The 18,680-nt window shown below is 36.7% G+C and overlaps 1 protein-coding gene across 6 annotated transcripts in view; it reads left to right on the top strand.

Annotated features, from left to right (window-relative positions):
* The first annotated feature begins 5,408 nt into the window (after positions 1–5,408).
* Positions 5,409–18,680, top strand: part of LOC102590294 (WD repeat-containing protein 91 homolog) — a 44,963-nt gene continuing 31,691 nt past the window's right edge. For all 6 annotated transcript variants that reach the window (XM_015308020.1, XM_006345671.2, XM_006345672.2 and 3 more), the window contains exons 1-2: positions 5,409–6,498; positions 6,578–6,700. In XM_015308020.1, the coding sequence (XP_015163506.1) occupies positions 6,111–6,498; positions 6,578–6,700 (511 nt within the window). In that variant the 5' untranslated portion in view covers positions 5,409–6,110. The remainder of the gene's footprint in view (positions 6,499–6,577; positions 6,701–18,680) is intronic.

The following is an 18,680-nucleotide window of genomic DNA, read 5'->3' on the forward strand; positions in this document are numbered from 1 at the left end:
CTTTTATACTCTGTACATTATTTTGTACTGACTCCCCATTGCCTTGGGGGCACTGCATTTATGCATGTAGGTCCTGACAGACGACCGAGTAGACCTCCTCAGTAGCAGGATTGACTTTTATTCGATTGGCTAGCCCTTTCCTTCGGAGCTGCCAGAATTGGGAGGTTTTTTTTACCTTTTGTTGATTTTCTATAAGCTATGTTGATGCCTAAGAGAGCTATGTGTTTACTACGGGGTTATATTAATGCCTAAGAAGGCTATGTGACTGCCTATGGGGCTAGGAGACTACCGATAGGGGTATATAGGCTGATTGGCACCTTCCGGGCTTATGGGGGCCTGAGTAGGTGGTCTTGTGTGTTGTTTGTACCTGTCGAGCTTATGGGGGTGTGGGTAGGTTGTTGTTTTATTATTTTTGATAAGTTTAGATGTAGGAGCAGGTCAATACACTTATCTTATCCTTGATTTATTTATCAGATTATTCCTGTATATCAGGATACCTCCTCATAGTCTATTGCCTTTCATACTCTGTACATTATTTTGTACTGACTCCCCATTGCCTTGGGGGCACTGCATTTATGCATGTAGGTCCTGACAGACGACCGAGTAGACCTCCTCAGTAGCAGGATTGACTTTTATCCGATTGGCTAGCCCTTTCCTTCGGAGCTGCCAGAATTGGGAGGTTTTTTTTACCTTTTGTTGATTATATCTTTATGGGTAGGCTATGGCCCTGTCTCACTAATCTTTACTACTCTTAGAGGCTTGCAGACTAATGTGTGAGGTGTATAGCTACGTTATGGCCATACTGGCCTATGTTGTTGGTTTGTTGAAGCTTGTGAGCTGTTTGATATATTGTAATGATATATACCTGCTTTTAGTTTTGGTATAGATATCATGGTGGCCTCAACGGCCCAATTAAGACCTTTGTGCTGGTTGACTATTTATTTATATGATCTCCTGGGAGTAGCTGTTTCTTTTATATATCCGTTGACAGGGGCCTTGCCGGTCGAGGACTTAGTTTTAAGCCGAGATATATTTGTTTGTTTTCTTGATTGTGTGTGGCTGCCATGCGCTAGTAGCAAATGGTTCAGCAGGGTCGGCTTGGGCCTGAGTTTTGGCATTAGGTGCCAGTTGCTCCCCTCGAGTTTGGGGTATGACAGTAACAATTTGCATCATTCCCAAAAACAAACCTTGCCTGGGATCAAGGTTAAAAGGTTTTGCAAGAGTATTTTCTTCAGCAACATTTTTCCCTTCGTTGTGAACAGTTTCAATTTTAGTAATACGATGATCACATATCATTTGATTTTGTTTAAGAGATTTAATCTCGTCTTTCAATTTTTTGACTTCTCCTTTCAGATCATCAAACGAAGAATCGCGTGTAGAAATAGGTTGTTTATTAAGTCTATTATTAACTTCAAACAAAGAGTATGGTGCAGAATACTCAAATTCAAAATCATTTTTAAGTTTTTCAATAGTTTTTGATGAGCTAGCACTGTTATTAACAGCCAATTGAATAACTTTTTCACGCAGATTATTATCAGAAACTTCTTTCAGAAGTTCAATCACATTATCAGAAGTAATAGTATTAATGTTCAAATTTTCAAATTGAGATTGTAATTTATAAAATTCATCATTTTCGCAAGAGCAAATATCACCTCGGCATATGCATGCGTTCATATTAACCTGCTGATTATTATCAGAGTACTCAAGTAAATCAATCTCTTCTTCGGAACCTGTTTCAGAATCATAATCGGACTCAGAATCAGAGGTGTACAAGAAACTATAGATCTTATCGTGAACTTCTTCATCTAGTTCTAAAGTTTTTAGCTTTTCAATTTTACAATTGGGTGCTATATGTCCAAAATTGCCACACTTGTAGCACTTGATCTTAGCGAGTTCTCGCCTAGACCTATTCTTTGTAAATCTATTAAATTTTTGATGAGCTTTTCACTCTTCCCGTTCCTCTTTAGACCTACGTCTAGATCTTTTTCTCTAATAATGTTTATCAGGATTGGATTCTCTATTTTTCTTCGTCTGGCTATTAGCAGAAGTACTGGGTAATCCAAACTGAACACAGAAGTCTCCTAGCTGAGATTTCTCTAAGCTTATCCATCTTAAGCTGTCGAGATAACTGTAATTCATTACACAAGTTTATACCTTCTTGAGTACAAACTCTTATCAGCTTACCATAAGTGTAAGTGTCGTAGGGAATCTCACCTTGAGGATTCCTAATAGTTTTTCTAACTCTTTCAGCAAATAAAGAGGGAAGGCCGTCTATAAACTTATTCTTCCAATGCCCAAGACCGTTTTCGGGTAGTTCCATCACCCGACTGATATAAGTATCTTTCTACCATCGAAATTCTCCCAAGTGTCTATAACGTAGACCGTTTAACAGGATGCGAACAGTCTCGTACTGATTAGTAAATCTACCATTGAAATGTTCTAAAATAGTGAAGACGAGAGTATAAACTTCATCTTCTCTATTTGTTACTAAAGCCATGCCTAGGTTATCAACACGTTCGTTATCTGCAGTAGCATTTACCACAGCCGCTTTCGCTTCAAAGCTCATATAATTATCCCACCAGCCTCGGAGTTGGCCAGTAAAACCTGCAATTATCATTTTTCAAATATTTCTATCTGTAATTTTTACATTCTTATAGATAGTAGCATTCATCAACATTCTATGAACAAGAATAGTCAACTGTTTATTAGTCAACCCATCAAGATTCCATTCATGTATTTCGAACCCACTATAAGAGGTATTAGTCTGATTCCAATCTCGTTCCTCTATTAACACATCTTGAGGAGTTGGTCTGGAATAATAATAAGTTTGCATGCTGGGTTTATGAGCAAACTGAGTAGTATTACCACTATTCTTTTTCGGATAACCACACAGTTTATTAAACTCTAATGCAACATGCTCTTTAAAATCAAAAGCTTGTTCTATTTCATCCGCAAATTTTCTGACAAATCCATTGGTTTAGCACTGAATTCAGAAAACTTTTTATCAAGTTCTTCTAAATCATAAAGAGGTTTAAATACAAAATCCTGAATCTCAGGGGGTCGTTGCACATGAGTAGAAAGTTCTGAGTGCTGTTTTGAGGTAGAAGCTTTCTCAAAAGTTTTCAAATCCTTTTTTATTTGAATTATCAATGCAGTTTGTTCATCTAATTTTTTTATCAAGAGAACTAATATGTCCACCCAAAACTTTAACATAAAATCCCAAATAATTATTTTGAGAAATCAAATTATTAATCTCATTGATGCTTACTGCCGCAACATCTTCTTCAACAAAATTTTGAAAGGCAGTAAAAGTAATACCAATATTATTTGGTAAAATAAAAGATGCCTGAGGTGGATAAATAGCTTTGACAATATTACCAGATTCATCTTTATATGATCGTTCAAGGACGTTGATGAATAAAGGTAAATAGGTGGTTATAAACCAAGGTACAAAGTACATAATATGATTATGTAAAGCATAAGTTTCATAAAATTCTTGAGAAATATTATTTAGGTCATCAACACTATAAGTGTAAAAAAACCAAGTTTTAAACCGGTTCCATTTATCACTAGAAAATTCATTTTGAACATACTTTCTTACCAGTGAACCTGGGCTAAAATCAATTTGGTGTACGTCCATCATTAAGTATCATTAGGGTTAAAATCCATTTCGAATGCAGAAGGAATATCTTTATCAGAAATATTAGATGATTTATCATTGGCTCGAACTATATTTAATCGAGGATCAATTTTAATCTTATTATCAGTAGATATCACAGAAGGTAAAGTGTGCAATGAAGCAGCACGATTACGAGCTGGACCATAAGTTGGCTCAATCGGCGAGATATGCTGAATGCAAACAATCTTCTATCAGAAAATGAATGTCTATTATAAGGGACACTCTTTTCATCAAACTGAATACAAATTTTGCCATCTGGATATTGAGTAATATGAGAATATTGTTGTTGTTGTTGTTATTATTATTATTATTATTTTATACAACTTATCGACAGTTTTGAAACTTCTTGCAACAAAAAAAATGAAATATCGGAGTTTATAATGGTGCTAATAGTCTTTAAATATGAGAATTGTTTTTTTAAAACTATGAAAAATATTCTATAATATTTTCTGTTATTCATTATGTTGATGCTGCAATGAAAAGTACTAGATTAGTATCGACACGAATTGGGTTGAACAGATGTTTATGTACACCAACTATAAATCACAAATTACACCATTTTATTATGTAAATATAAATTAGTGAGTATATAAAATTTGGTATTTCAAATAATTGTAGACAAAATAATTTTTTGTACTTATTGATATATTTGTGAATAACATTTGTGCTAAGAATAACTGTAGTGAATAATTGATCAAATGTTGATGTAATTCATCCTTTTGGGGTTGAACAATAGTTGCCACACCACCTACAAACCACAATGTACACCATTTAATATAATTTATAAGTCGGTGAATGCATAGAGTTTCATATTTCTTATAATTGTAGAATAATTAAAATTTTGTAATTAGGGATTGATATATTAGTCAATAAATTTTGTGCTAAGAAATATTGCGGTACATAGTTAATCAAATATTGATGTGCATCATTTTTATGTTATACTAAACACTAACTTTATACCACATCGTATATCATTTTACATACATATGTATTGAGAAATCTATAAATATTGATATTTCATATAGTGACTTAAAATTAATATTTTTTATACAGGAAATGGTATATCCATTACATGATAGAGGACTATATTATGATTGCTCATTATTAGTCCCTAATAATCCATATGTGATAAAATGTAATAATTATGCGATAAGCTCTAGAGATTAGATAGTAAAATCGTCATCTATAGTAAGAAATAAGCGTCATCATCCTAATGATTCATGAGAATCCAAGATTCATCTTTATGCTGAACTATTCCCTAATTTTTTTCGATCTACCACACTAATGACACACTATATTCATTCTTCAACACATCGTCTACTTTATTCACAAGAGCAATATCTCGATTTATCTCCTTCTTGAACTCTCCGTTTGCCTCTTGAGTTCTAGCAATTCCATCCAAATAAACCTCAAGAATATGGTCATTTATGAGGAGACACAATATTTAAAAATGGGACTTATTGACACCCAATTTTGACTCTCCAGAATTTGATTAATTTTCAAGCTTCTTAAATTTCAAATAATTTAAAATAATTGTTTTCGAATAACAAATAATACTTTTAAAATTATTTTCAAGGCAATTTTGCCATTTTTCCTATAAAATATATAGATTTATATTTTGAAAAAAAAAACTATCCCAAAAAATAGCTCTTGAGTTAAATATGTATTTTCCTTGTTCTTAAATTAGTTAAGTTAAATAATTAGTATTATAATGAGTTGTTTATTTTGAATGTTAGATAATTATTATACTGTGTCTTCTTCTTCGCCAAGCGAATCCAGACACGAATGAACCCAAGAGCAACCCGAACCTAGTGACTTTGCAGCTGCGTCGTCCTCTCTAACCGTTACCCTCTCTGTACAAGAAGATTCTCGAATCTCACAGCTTCTTCGTACTACTCAAGAATCAAACGATCCTCCATTCAATTCCGTTCGAATTAGTACGATTCCAAAATTTTCAGGTTCCCACATCGATTTGGGCCACTATTTTTCTCATAATCTCAGGCCTATATAAACCCTACTCATTGACTTTGTTAAAGGGGAATTTTAGCCTAAAAAACGAAAGAAAAGGCTTCTGGACCTGAATTTTTCGAAACCAGGAAGCTTAGTTGAATTTTTCATTCTAGTCGATTCGGAGTTTTCCTCTCAGGCGAGGTGGAGTCGCTTTCTTTGCTTGTCGTCTTAGTTAGCTGGTAAAATTTCTGTCTTAAATCTCTTTGCTAAAAAAGAAAAGAGACTGTGCAGCAGGGGTTTTCACACAGGAAATGTTATATTTGATGGGGATATAACATGAACATCCTCTAGTTTAAGTATTGAGTTGATAAATTGTGGATAGTTAAGATGGGTTATTAACTCTTGTATGTGTGCTGCCGAGTTTGTGGAGAAGCTAGGTTCATAGATTTTTAAAAAAATTAATAATCCATATAAGCTGAAGATGGAGAATATGGTGTATGCGGAGGAGCTTGTGAGGGAGTTTCTAGTATTCAGAGGCTTTACAAACACTCTGCAGGCTTTTGTCAAAGAGTTGGGAACTGATATTGGCAAAGGATTTCAAGTTGATAAGATATTAGATTTAATTTTCTCCATTTATATCCCCAAATTCCAAGCTGAAAACCTCATTCAACTCCTTCGCTTTTTCAACAACTGCTTTTCTTCTCACGAGACACATCTTATTTCTGTCATATCTGAGTTAGATATCTCTATTATACGCTATTATATCATTCATGCCATACAAGCTGGCAGAAAGGATAAAGTCATAGAGTTGTTTGACATACATGGCACTGAATTGCTGCAAAAAGACCAACATTGGGCATCCTGGTTTGGTCGGTACTATCTATCTCTTCTATTTATCTATTCAAATTAAATGATGAAACTTTCTTGACGTCTAATCATTTCATGCAGCAATTCCATATGTTAAAGCTCCTCAATCCGAACCCCAGTTTCGGGTATACTTTTCTCAGGAGTGGTCCAATGCATTGCATCTATCTCTTAGAAATTTTCTCACCAAGATGTTTAATGGCACTCATATCCTTAACTATATATTCTCACATTTTATTATTTCTAGTTATGGATTAAATATTCTTGCTTTCAATCATGCAAATTAATTTCAAGCAGCTGCCCTACAAGTGAGATTATTTATGCTTCTTTGGTGTTTAGAGGAGACCATCTTTTACATTTAGTTTCTGGTGCTTTACTGCCAGGCATATGGGGAAAACAAAGATGCCAAGGCCTTTACCAATTTTGTTGAGGGAATCAGTTTATAGAAAAAGAAGATAAATGTCTGTATGTCTCCTATGAAGATCAATTATATGTTTGAAGGTATTTAATGTTTTCTTGAAAAAATGTGCCCATTAGATTGTAGTAAAAGCAAATACACATTGCATTTCACCATATGATAATAAGCTAAATGTAAATAATGAAAAAAGAATGAGATGTTTGAAATGAATTACTTGATTATTCCCTCAAGCATGTTGTGGTTCAAATATTGTTTACACCTAAAGAGGAACAAAATGTAATCCTAAAAAGGAAAGGAAAGTATTTCCTATTTGTAGTTACACAATTATAATTTATAAGAATTCTTAACCTTTTCCATTTTTACAAAGAATGGGCTCTTCTAAATGTTTAACATTTTCTTTATTCTTAATACTCCCCCTCAAGTTGGGGAATACACATTATATGCTCTTGACTTTCCTCAAATATACTCAATTCTGGAGCAGTGGATTGACTTTGTAACTATATTTGCCAACTGGATCATTCAAGTTGATAAAACCTGTAGTAATGTACCCCAACTCTTTTGTCGGATGAAATGACAAAATGTTTCTATTTACTTCGCTCTCTCATGAAACACTAAGCTTTTTTTTTTTTTGATAACCGAGAAATCCGTCTGTGACCTGCCCTTTGGACTAATCACAGCCTTCTAAACTCGGTGGATAATGGGCCCGCCCCTCTACCCTTCTCCACTTAAATACCAGGCTTCGCTTTGCATGGTGTGAGGCTTGAACCTGTGACCTAAGCCACAAATCCTCCACCTTTTGCCACTTGAGCTAGGCCTTGGGGGCGAAACACTAAGCTTAAAACATTGTGTATTGCAGCCTGATTGCCATAGATCAGTTGCATTAGTGCAAAATCCTTAAAAAAGTTGCTTTAGTCATATAAGGCCACATGTAGCCAACATCATTGCTTGATAATCTGCCTTTGCGATTGATCCAACTATTGCGTGTGTTTTGCTTTTCCAAGATGTCGATTTTCTCTAATTAAAACATAGTTTTCCTTTAGTAGATAATCTATCTTAAGAAGATCCTGCTTAGTTTGCATTGGAGTTTCCAATGTATTTGTTATGCTCTTATCCTCATATAATAAGCCTTGTCCAAGTTAACTTCGATATACCTAAGATTGTGAATTGAAGCATTTCATGACTGCCACAAGGAGCTTGGAGAAATTGGCTAATAACACTGATAAAAAAATGAGATGTCTCGTCATGATTGTAATATAATTGAGCTTGTCAACTAATCTTCGATTATGATTAGGGTCCTCTAGGGCTCCCACTGGCTAGGATGGAACTTAACATTTGATTCCATAGGAGCATCAATAGGTTTGCAATTTAATGTGCTAGTGTTTTCCATTATGTTCAAATCATACCTCTTAAAATGAAAATCCTAGTGTTGAATAATGCCAATGCTTAGGAAGTATCTTCATTTAATCAGATATTTGGTTTGAGATTGGTTTCGAAGTGACTAATTAGATACTATTTAGGTTGAGTGATGCCTTCATCATTGCCTTTATGACAATGTCATGAGCGTAAACAATCAAGAGTATGCTACTCTGATTTTTCCATTATGAGAATGTTTATAGAAAATAGAGTGGTCAACTTTACTTTGAAGCATGCCAAACTCTTGATCATTAGTGCTAAACAACCACAAATGACTAATCCTTAAATTTTCGTGGAATCCTTCGACGGACTTTTTTAGAAACCTTTGGTAAAATGCTCGCCCATAACCCAACATATAAAGTACATTACATAGTCCAAGGATTGACGACTTACCCACTCAGTGACTTTGGCCCTCAACTTTCTCACAAAAAGGGCCCTTAACCAAAGTAAAAGATTACTTTGTTCTGAATGCAATTTGAACTATTGATTTACGTTATTGGAAATTACTATTAGGTTTACGATGAATCCATTACTCAAGACTATACAAAGATTAATGTAATCGACACACAAACTCAAACTTCTTGTGAGTAAAAAACTTTGAGGTTGCTACATGTTGACATCCTCAACCAGGCCGCCGTGAAACTAATAAAGGAGCTAAAGAGACATGACTGCGATGGAAATAAGTAGACAAATATATACAATCTTCATTATCGTAGAAATAATGTCATTATAATCAAGGCCGTTAATTTGAGTAGATCCGTTTCTACCCATTTAGCTTTGAAACCATCAATCTCCACTTTGATATAAATTTCAACATCTAACGACTGCTTCGTGCGGTGGGAAAAGAACTATTCCCAAGTACCATTATCTTTAAGACTATCATTACATTGATCATAGCCTGACACCAACTTGGATGAGCCATCATGCCTTGCCATTGTCTTTGGTATTTTGATAGTATATAAATTGATAATAAAGGCATGGTATGAAGGCGACAAAGTGTAATAACACAGGAAATTATAAACAAGATAAATATTGTGAGTAGTCTGAATGCTTTTTCTAAGAGCAATAGGAAGATCTATTTTATTTGATGAGTGCAGTATGAGTCACTCGTCAAACATTGTTTGCATGTATCATGAACAGTAACACCAACTAGATTGGCTAGTGGAGGGTTTGGTTGAGGTCGTCTAGAGTAGACTTGAAGAGGAAGAGGGGATGAGCTGTAATGGGAAGAGTTAGTGCAGGAAGAACCATGGAGATGACATTTTGATTTAGCTAATTTGATTGACGATGATGTTACACATTGTATTGGAGTGAGGTGGATGAAATGGAGGCTTACATCCGGTGTCTATTGTGATAAGAATGTACCACCACGACGTAAAGGTTAGTTTTATAAAGTGGTTAGACTAGCTATGTGGTATAGTGTTGGTCGGTCAAGAACTCAAACTTCCCAAAGATGAAAGTAGAAGAAACGAAAATGTTGAGATAGATGTGTGGTCATACTAGGAGAGATATTCGCGACAAGGTGAGAGTGGCTGCTATGGTTGACAATATGAAAGAAGCAAGAGTAAGATGGTTCAAGCATGTAAAGAGATGCATAAATGCCCTAGTAAAGAGATGTGAGAGGTTGACCATGGTGGGTTTGTGAAGAGGTAGAGGTAGACTGAAGAAGTATTGAAAGAGGTGATTAAACAAGAAATGACATACATGCAGCTTACTGAGGACATGGCCCTAGAAAATTTGATATGGAGGTCGAGGATCAGGGTAGAAGGTTAGTAAAGAGTTGAACATTGTCTAGTTTTCCTTAAGTATTATTATTATTATTATTACTCTCCTATTATCTTATTCTTTAGTTTTTCTTTATTTATTGTTTCCTTTGCTTTGTTATCATATTATTTGTTGTTACTACTCTCTCTGATAAGATTTCAAATGAGGACATCTGGGTCAAGGTGGAGTGGCTTCGGAGGAGGACAAGATGTAGAAACGAGACTGAAATGATTTAGGCATCTAAAAAGAAGATGTACAGATGTCCTAGTGTGGAGTTGTCAGACAATGCTTATGGATGGTTTTATGAGAGGTAGAGATAGACTGAAGACAACTTGGGATAGGTTATTAGACAAGATATGATGCCGCTTTAGCTTAATAAGGACATGGCCTCAGGTAAGAGGTTGTGGAGGACACGAATTGGGGTAGAGGGCTAGTACGTAGTAGTGCGTTGTCTTGTTATCTGTCCATACTAGTAGTTGTAGTATTGCTCTTGTAGTTTTTGGTCCTTTGATTTCTGTTATTATTTGTTGTCTTGTCCTTTGACTATCATATTATGTTGTTGTAGTTATTGTCCTGTTACTATCTGCTATTTCTTGAACTTTTGTTGCTTTGTTTTTTGGACTACTTTAGACTTTTTTTTTTGAGCCGAGGGTCTATTGGGAACAATCTCTCTACCTGAGTAGTAAGGTCTGCGTACCCTCTACCCTTCCCAAACCTCACTGTGGGATTTTTTTTTTTTTTTAATAACCGAGAAATCCGTCTGTGACCTGTCCTTTGGACCAATCACAGCCTTCTAAACTCGGTGGATAATGGGTCCGCCCCTCTACCCTTCTCCACTTAAATACCGGGCTTCGATTTGCATGGTGTGGGGCATGAACCTGTGACCTAAGCCACAAATCCTCCACCTTTTGCCGCTCGAGCTAGGCCTGAGATTATACTAGGTATGTTGTTGTTGTTGCTACTTTCATCATGGCTTTTTCACTATAGTATTTGTGAGAAATATAGGAAAAAAATATTATTTAATTTTGTATCTACATTATTACATAGAGACCCTATTTATAAACACTACAATACAATCCTTTACTAAGTAGGATATTATTTACTATTCCTATTCCTATTCCATTCCTATGCTTATTCCTATTCTAAATAGGATTGTATATATCTATTTCAATTTTAACACCCCCCCTTAAGCTGGTGCATATAAGTCACATGTACCCAGCTTGTTACAAATGTGATTAATACAAGGACTGATGAGGAGCTTGGTGGTATATCTGCAGGTTGATCACCCGACTTCACAAAATTGACCGTCAATTTCAATGTGCTTCTTCTCATGAAATACTAGATTTGATGCATAATGTTAGTGAATCTCAATGTGCTTGGCCTTCTCATGAAATAAATACTAGATTAGATGTAGTTCCTCAAAAAAAATAAATTAGATTTGATGTATAATGTCGATAAAATACAGAGTGATAAGTTCGTTGAGAAAACTGTTCCGGACCATAGAGTGACTTAAACAATCGACATATAAGTGCAGTAGACTCTCCCTGAGCAACAAAATCAGGTCCTTGCTCCATATAAACTTCTTCATTGAGATCACCATGGAGAAAAATGTTCTTAGCGTCCAACTGATTAGAATGTCACAATCTGTGAAATAAAATTATATGGGTACAGACGGAATGATGGCACAACCCTTCTAAGAAAGAGAATTATATGAGTAGGGTCGGATTAATGGCATGACTCTTTTGAAAAGGAGAAATTATATGGGTAGAGTCGGAATGATGACACAACCCTAAGCAAATCAGATTTGAGGAGTCATCGGAAAGGCGAATGGAACTACCCAAACAAATATGTGGAGTCATCAAAAAGACACACGGTGCTATGCAACTCAAATATGAGAAAGCAGTTCAAAAAAATCCACGGTACTACACAAATTAAATATGAAAAGTAGTCTGCAGAGATGCACGGTGCTATGCAAATCAGATCTAAATAAAAGTAGTCACAGGATAGATGGCACAGTGCTACACAAATTAATTATGAAAATGTAGTCATCGGAAGGATGGCACGGTGCTACACATATAAGATATGAGAAACTAGTCATCGAAATGATGGCACAGTGCTACACAAATAAGATATGAGAAAGTAGTCACTAGAATGATGTCATAGTGCTATACAAATTAATTATGAAAAAAGTAGTCACCAGAAATATGGCATAGTGCTACACAAATTAAATATGAAAAAAGTAGTCACCGGAAAGATTGCATGATGCTACACAAATTACATATGATAAAAGTAGTCATCGAAAAGATAACACGGTGCTACACATATTAGATATAAGAAAGTAGTCACGAAAAGATACACGGTGACCCAACGGTTGGCATATATGGGTGATGGCTGCCTGCCGACAATAGAAGATCTTTGCTTCTCTACCAAGATCGTAGAGGCTCTGATACCATGTGAGAAATATAGGAAAAAATATTATTGAATTGTTGTATCTACATTTTTTTTTTTTGAGAATGACAACTTTTTCTTCTATTTATCCATAGGTATACTACATCAAAGTAGCCCCCCTTCCAAAAGTATTACAAACTAGACTTACTCCATTTGTGCTTTTTGTCACAAATAGTCTAAAACATCAAAAAGTTCTTCTGCCTGTACTAAGACTTTCTGTTTACACCAAAAATAATAAAGAGCTATACAATTCATCTTGAAATTTTACAAATTAAATTCTGCACATTGTTCTTCTTGCCCTCAAAACATCTTTGATTCCTTTCTTTCCATACTGTCCACCATATACATGCTGGGACAATCCTCCATCTCTCCTCCTTAATTGTAGTATTGCCAATATTGATCCAACAATTTAGGAGTTGTGCTATGTTTCTTGGTTTCACCCAAGTGATCTTTCTAAGGCTGCTGAATATTCTCCATAATTGATCTGTCCATTTGCAATGCAAAAAGAGATGGTTGACTGTCTCTTCCTGTTCCTCACACAGATAGCATCTTGAGCATAGTTGGAACTTCCTCTTCTTTATATTCTCTTGTGTCAGCACTGCTTCCTTTGCTAGTAACCATGTGAAACAGTTTACCTTGTATGGGATTTTAGGTCTCCATATCATCCGCCATGGCCATAGCTCCATCCTATCATTTGAATTTGATTGATTAAGATCTTTGTAAGCTGACTTGACACTGAAAACCCCTTTGCTACCAATCTTCCACACAACCTTGTCTTCTTCCCTAGTCAGATTACTAAATTGTGCCATTGTATCATGGAAGGCCACTTTGTTCTCCATCTCCCGATCTGATTCTAGAAAGAAACAGAGGCCAAAGATTTCTTATTGATCTCCAGATACCACATCCATATGGTGTAGTTACCATCTTTGTCATCCACCTATTCTCCATTTCATATTTTGCCCTGATCACCTCTCTCCATAGCATATTCTCTCCTGTCATAAACTTCCAAAGCCATTTTAACATTAGGCTTTTGTTTTGTTTTTTCATGTTCCTGATCCCCAGTCCCCCTCTTTCTTATTTTTTATGACCTCTTCCCATTTGACTAGATGAAACTTCTTTTTATCTTCATTTCCCTGCCAAAAAAAACTTCTTCTCAAAGCATCTATCCTCTGTATGACATTGTCTGGTGCTGGGAACACAGACATCATATAAGCAGGTATTGCATCTAGCACACTATTAACCATGGCTAATCTACCTCCCCTAGACAGATATTTGCTCTTCCAGTTGGTAAGCTTCTTTTCGCATTTTTCTATCACTCCATTCCAGATCCCTATTGATTTGCTCTTTCCCCCCAATGGCATACCTAGGTATATGGTTGGTAGTTCCCCTACCCTACCACCCAAAACCCCTGCCAGACTCTCCACCTGAGCCACTTCTTTTATGGGATAAATGAAACTCTTCCCCCAATTGATATGTAATCCAGAGACTGCTTCAAAGATGATGAATATTACTCTTAGGATCAACATTTGCTTTGTCATTGCTTCACAAAAAATAAGAGTATCATTTGCATATTGCAGATGGGTAATCTCCAAGCCATTTTGTGCGCTGCTGTCCACCCTAAAGCCCCTTACCCAGCCCTTCATCTTTGCTGTGTGAATTAGGTTACTCAAACCTTCCATGGCTAAGATGAATAAAAAGGGTGACAGGGGGTCACCTTGTCTCAGTCCCCCTTGGGATGAAAAGAAACCACTAGGAGTTCTATTAACTAACATAGAAAACTTGACTGTGCTTATGCAGAATTTTACCCATCTAATCCATTTGGCTCCAAAACCCATCCTTTGCATCATAAGTAGTAAGAAATTCCAGTTTAAATGATCATAGGCCTTCTGTATATCAAGCTTGCATAGAATTCCAAGGCACTTGCTTCTCTGTCTAGACTCAACACATTCATTTGCTATCAACATTGCATCCATTATTTGTCTACCTTTTATGAATGCCATTTGTTGGCTGTCTACAAGCCTGTGTAGCACCTTCTTTAACCTTTCTGCCAGCAATTTAGCAATGATCTTGTAAACTCCACCTATTAGACTAATAGGTCTAAAATTTGTCAGTTCCTCAGCTCCCATTTTCTTAGGAATTAAAGCCACAAAGGTGGCATTAATACTCTTCTCAAACCTCTCTGCCTTATGAAACTGCTGCACTGTAGCCACCAGATCAGGTTTAATGATGCCAACATTGGCTGAAGAAAGCCATGGAGTAACCATCTGGCCCTGGTGCTTTGTCCCCTGCAAATGCTTTTATGCTCTCTAGAATTTCCTGCTGCTCAAAAAGGTGCCAAGAGTAATTTGTTTTCTTCTTCATGAATCATAGGACAGTTTCTCATCTCCAGGTAGGGTCTCCATTCTTCTGGCTCAGAGTATAGTTCCTCATAATAAGTTACTATCTCCTTCTGTATCTCCTTTGGTTCAGTCAAATTTTCTCCTCTCACTTTCAGTTTGAGATTGTATTCATTCTCCTGTGTGCATTTGCAGTTCTGTGGAAGAAATTTGTGTTTCTATCCCCCTGCTCTAGCCACACTGCCCTAGATCTTTGCCTCCAAGCTATTTCCTCCCTTTTAGCTATGTCTTCAAACTCACTGATTAATGCTGTTTTAGAGGTTATCTCTTCTGGCCTCAAGGTTCTGTTTTCCTGTATCTCCTCTAATTCAGCTAGCTGTTTCAAGACATTTTGTTTTTGTGTTCCCAAGTTCCCTTGTGCAGTTTTGCTCCATTCTTTCAGCTTTTCTTTTAGTGCTTTGAGCTTTGCAACCAAGACATAGTCAGGTTTCCCTATAAAACTGAAGGAGTTCCACCATCCTTTAATTTTGTCATTGAAACCCTCGATGTCCAACCACCAGTTCTCAAATTTAAAGTATGACTTTGTGTTTTCCCAAGCACCGCATTGTAACATTATGGGAGAGTGATCTGATGTCACTCTGTGAAGTATGTGCTGCCTTATATTTCTAAAATTTGCTTCCCATTCTTTCGAGAACAAAATTCTGTCAAGTCTGGCTGCTGTTGTATGTCTGTTTCCTTTCTTCCAGGTGTATTTTCCCCCAGATAATTCAGGATCAACTAACTCCATGTCTTCTATGAAATCTGAGAAATCTGTCATTCCTTTGTTGATTCTGTTGCAATTTTTCTTCTCCGATGGGTACCTCACAGTGTTGAAATCCTCACATAGGACCCAAGGTCCTGCAATCAACCCCCTGGCAGCACCAATTTCCCACCAAGTCTCTTCCCTTTCTACTCTATCATTTGGAGCATAGACACCTGTGAGGTGCCAGCTGAAATCTTGATATATCCCTGTGAAGCTACAGGTGACATAGTACATCCCTACACTGCTAATTTCTCCTTCCCAGTCCCTTTTGTCCCACATAATAACGATGCCTCCCCTGGTTCCACTGGCTTCTAACTGTGCATAATTCACCCATTTATTCCCCCATACTTCCTTCACAATATTTTCAATTTCCCCTACCACCTTTGTTTCTTGGAAACAGACTACATCTGCCTTCCAGCTCTTCATAATATTTTTGATCACTTCCCTCTTTCTAGCACAGTTCATCCCTCTCTACTTCTAGTGCCAAAGCTCATGAACTTTGTATCCAGTTCCAGGCTTTTCAATTCGTTTGCTCCTTTCTTTTTGTTTGTTGTGACTTCTCCCTTGCCCCCCTTGTTCCCTTGCTTGTTATTATCAATTTTCATAAAGAGCTCCTCTGCTTTCTCCTCACATCCTCTAAAATCTACCCCAAATTCAGTGCTCAATTTGAGTATGTGTTGCTTAATCCAAAGTGGATGACTTTTTGAATTAAAATTGTCTTCTAATGGCAGCTGAATCATCAGCGGTACAGCATTCTCTGTGATCTCCGTATTGCTATCATTCTGCCCATTCAGTTGTGATACAGCCATTATTTGTTTTCCCATGTTTGTAGCTTTCGCTACGGTGACTGCGTTCTCCCCCTCCTCCTGTATTGTCTCCTCTTGTTCGTGAGGCATGAAATTTCTCTCTTCCACCTCCAGGTTGTCCAGATTTTTGAATCTAAACTGCCTCTTTGTTTGAGAAAGATTTGCCATTATTTCAACACTTACTAAGTCTAGTCTTTGGGCTTCTTGACTGCTTTCTTTTGTTTAAACCTTGTTGGGCCTAAAGCTTTTTTTGGGCCCTGATTTTTTCTCTCGCTTAGTTGGCCTGCTACTGCATGAAGTTGCCCTTTCCCTTTCCAGCTGCGGTCACGTGACTCCCAATTCAAAAGTTCTCCAGCTGTCGATGTGCCCACGTGCTGTGGTGTATAAACTGTTGGTTTCTCCATCGTACTAGATATTGAAACTTCTTTACCCAGCGGTTCTCTGTCTTCATTCTCTATAGAGACCCTATTTATAAACACTACAATACAATTCTTTATCAAGTAGGATACTATTTACTATTCCTATTCCTATTCCTATGACTATTCCTATTCTAAAGAGGATTGTATATATCTATTCCAATTCTAACAATATTCCTTTCTTATACCATCTTTGAAATGGTTTATTTGTATTGAGGGCCTATCGGAACCAACCTCTCTACCTTCACAAGGTAGGGTTAAGGTTAGTGTACACACCACCCTACTTAGACGACACTTGTGGAATTACATCAGGTATATTGTTATTGTTTGTGAAAAGTACGGAATGTCTCGAAAGATATACTTACTTATGTGTAACCCTTTGGGGTGGCCTAGTGGTTTGGACTGAGGACTTCCATGTTGGAGGTCTCAAGTTCGAAACCCCTTGCCAGCGAAAGCAAGGGGTTTGCCTTCTGGGTCGAGCTTGTTGTACCAGGGTGAAGTTTCAACTTCGAGAGACAACTTAATGACTGGGAGCTAGCTAGACTCACTGAAATTTTGAAAGATCTTGATCATTTCAAGGGGACAACAGATGAGGAAGACAAACTTAAATGCAGAAAGTGTGGTCTAGGCCAGTTTACAGTGAATTCAGCATATGCTAGACTTAATCATCCTGATCAACAAGCTCATTTGCGGAGTTGAAAATCAGTATGGAAAGTGAAACTTCAATCTAAAGTAACCTATTTTGTGTGGTTAGTTGTCAGAGATGCTTGCCTAACATAAGAAATCTAAAGAGAAGGGGGATGCAATTGTGTTCAAGGTGCTATCTATGTGGAGAGGAGGCTGAAAGCTATTGTCACTTATTTATACATTGTGTGGTTTCTAGAGTCCTCTGGAACCCTTTTTTGAGTATGAAAGGCCTGTCATGGATCATGCCTAGGACTAGAGGGGAACTGCCTTCTTGTTGGAATTTTTCTGGTGGACTAATTGGACAAAAGAAATGGTAGAAGATTATTCCAAGTGGGCCATTTGAAAGGAAAGAAACATTAATTGTTCTGAAGGAACAGCAGCTCCTTACAAAAGATTAGTATGAACTGTCTTTTTTGTTTCGATTTTGGTGCAAGGAAGATTTTATCCAGGATATTGATTCACTAGTAGATATCATAGCATCCCTGTAGTAGGTGGTAGAAGATATGCATGCTGTTGGTTTTTTTGTCTATGGCTTTAGCAGTCTTTGTGCTACACTTGTATACTACTGTTTCCGTTCTCAAAAAACTATATATGCACAAAATGAAGTGTAAAATACCTTGTGAAGACAAAGAAAGATATAGGTGAAGAATGTTTTTATCATGCATTGTCACTGTATACTTTCTTGATAGAAACATCAAAGGGAGTATGAATTTCAGAAAAGACTTGAATGATGAAAAATAACTAAGGGCACCCCAGTGCACTAAACTCTTGCTATGCGCAGGGTTCGGGGAAGGGATGAACCACAAGGGTCTATTGTACACAGTCTTACCCTGTATTTCTACAAGAGTCTGTTTCCACAGCTCAAACCCGTGACTCTTTGCCACATAACAACAACTTTACCTGTTACAACAAGGCACCCCCTTCTAAGATAGAAAATAACTAAGTTCTATTTTTTCAGAAGAAATAACTAAGTGCACCGAGAACCATTATCAACAAAGGTGACATAAAAATGAAAACCTAAAGTAGAGCTGACACGACTTTGACCACATATATCTGAATGGACAAATTCAAATGGAGATGGAGCTCCATTGCTAGTT

The sequence above is a fragment of the Solanum tuberosum genome, unplaced genomic scaffold (assembly GCF_000226075.1).
Source record: "Solanum tuberosum cultivar DM 1-3 516 R44 unplaced genomic scaffold, SolTub_3.0 scf00074, whole genome shotgun sequence".
Lineage (NCBI taxonomy): Eukaryota > Viridiplantae > Streptophyta > Magnoliopsida > Solanales > Solanaceae > Solanum > Solanum tuberosum.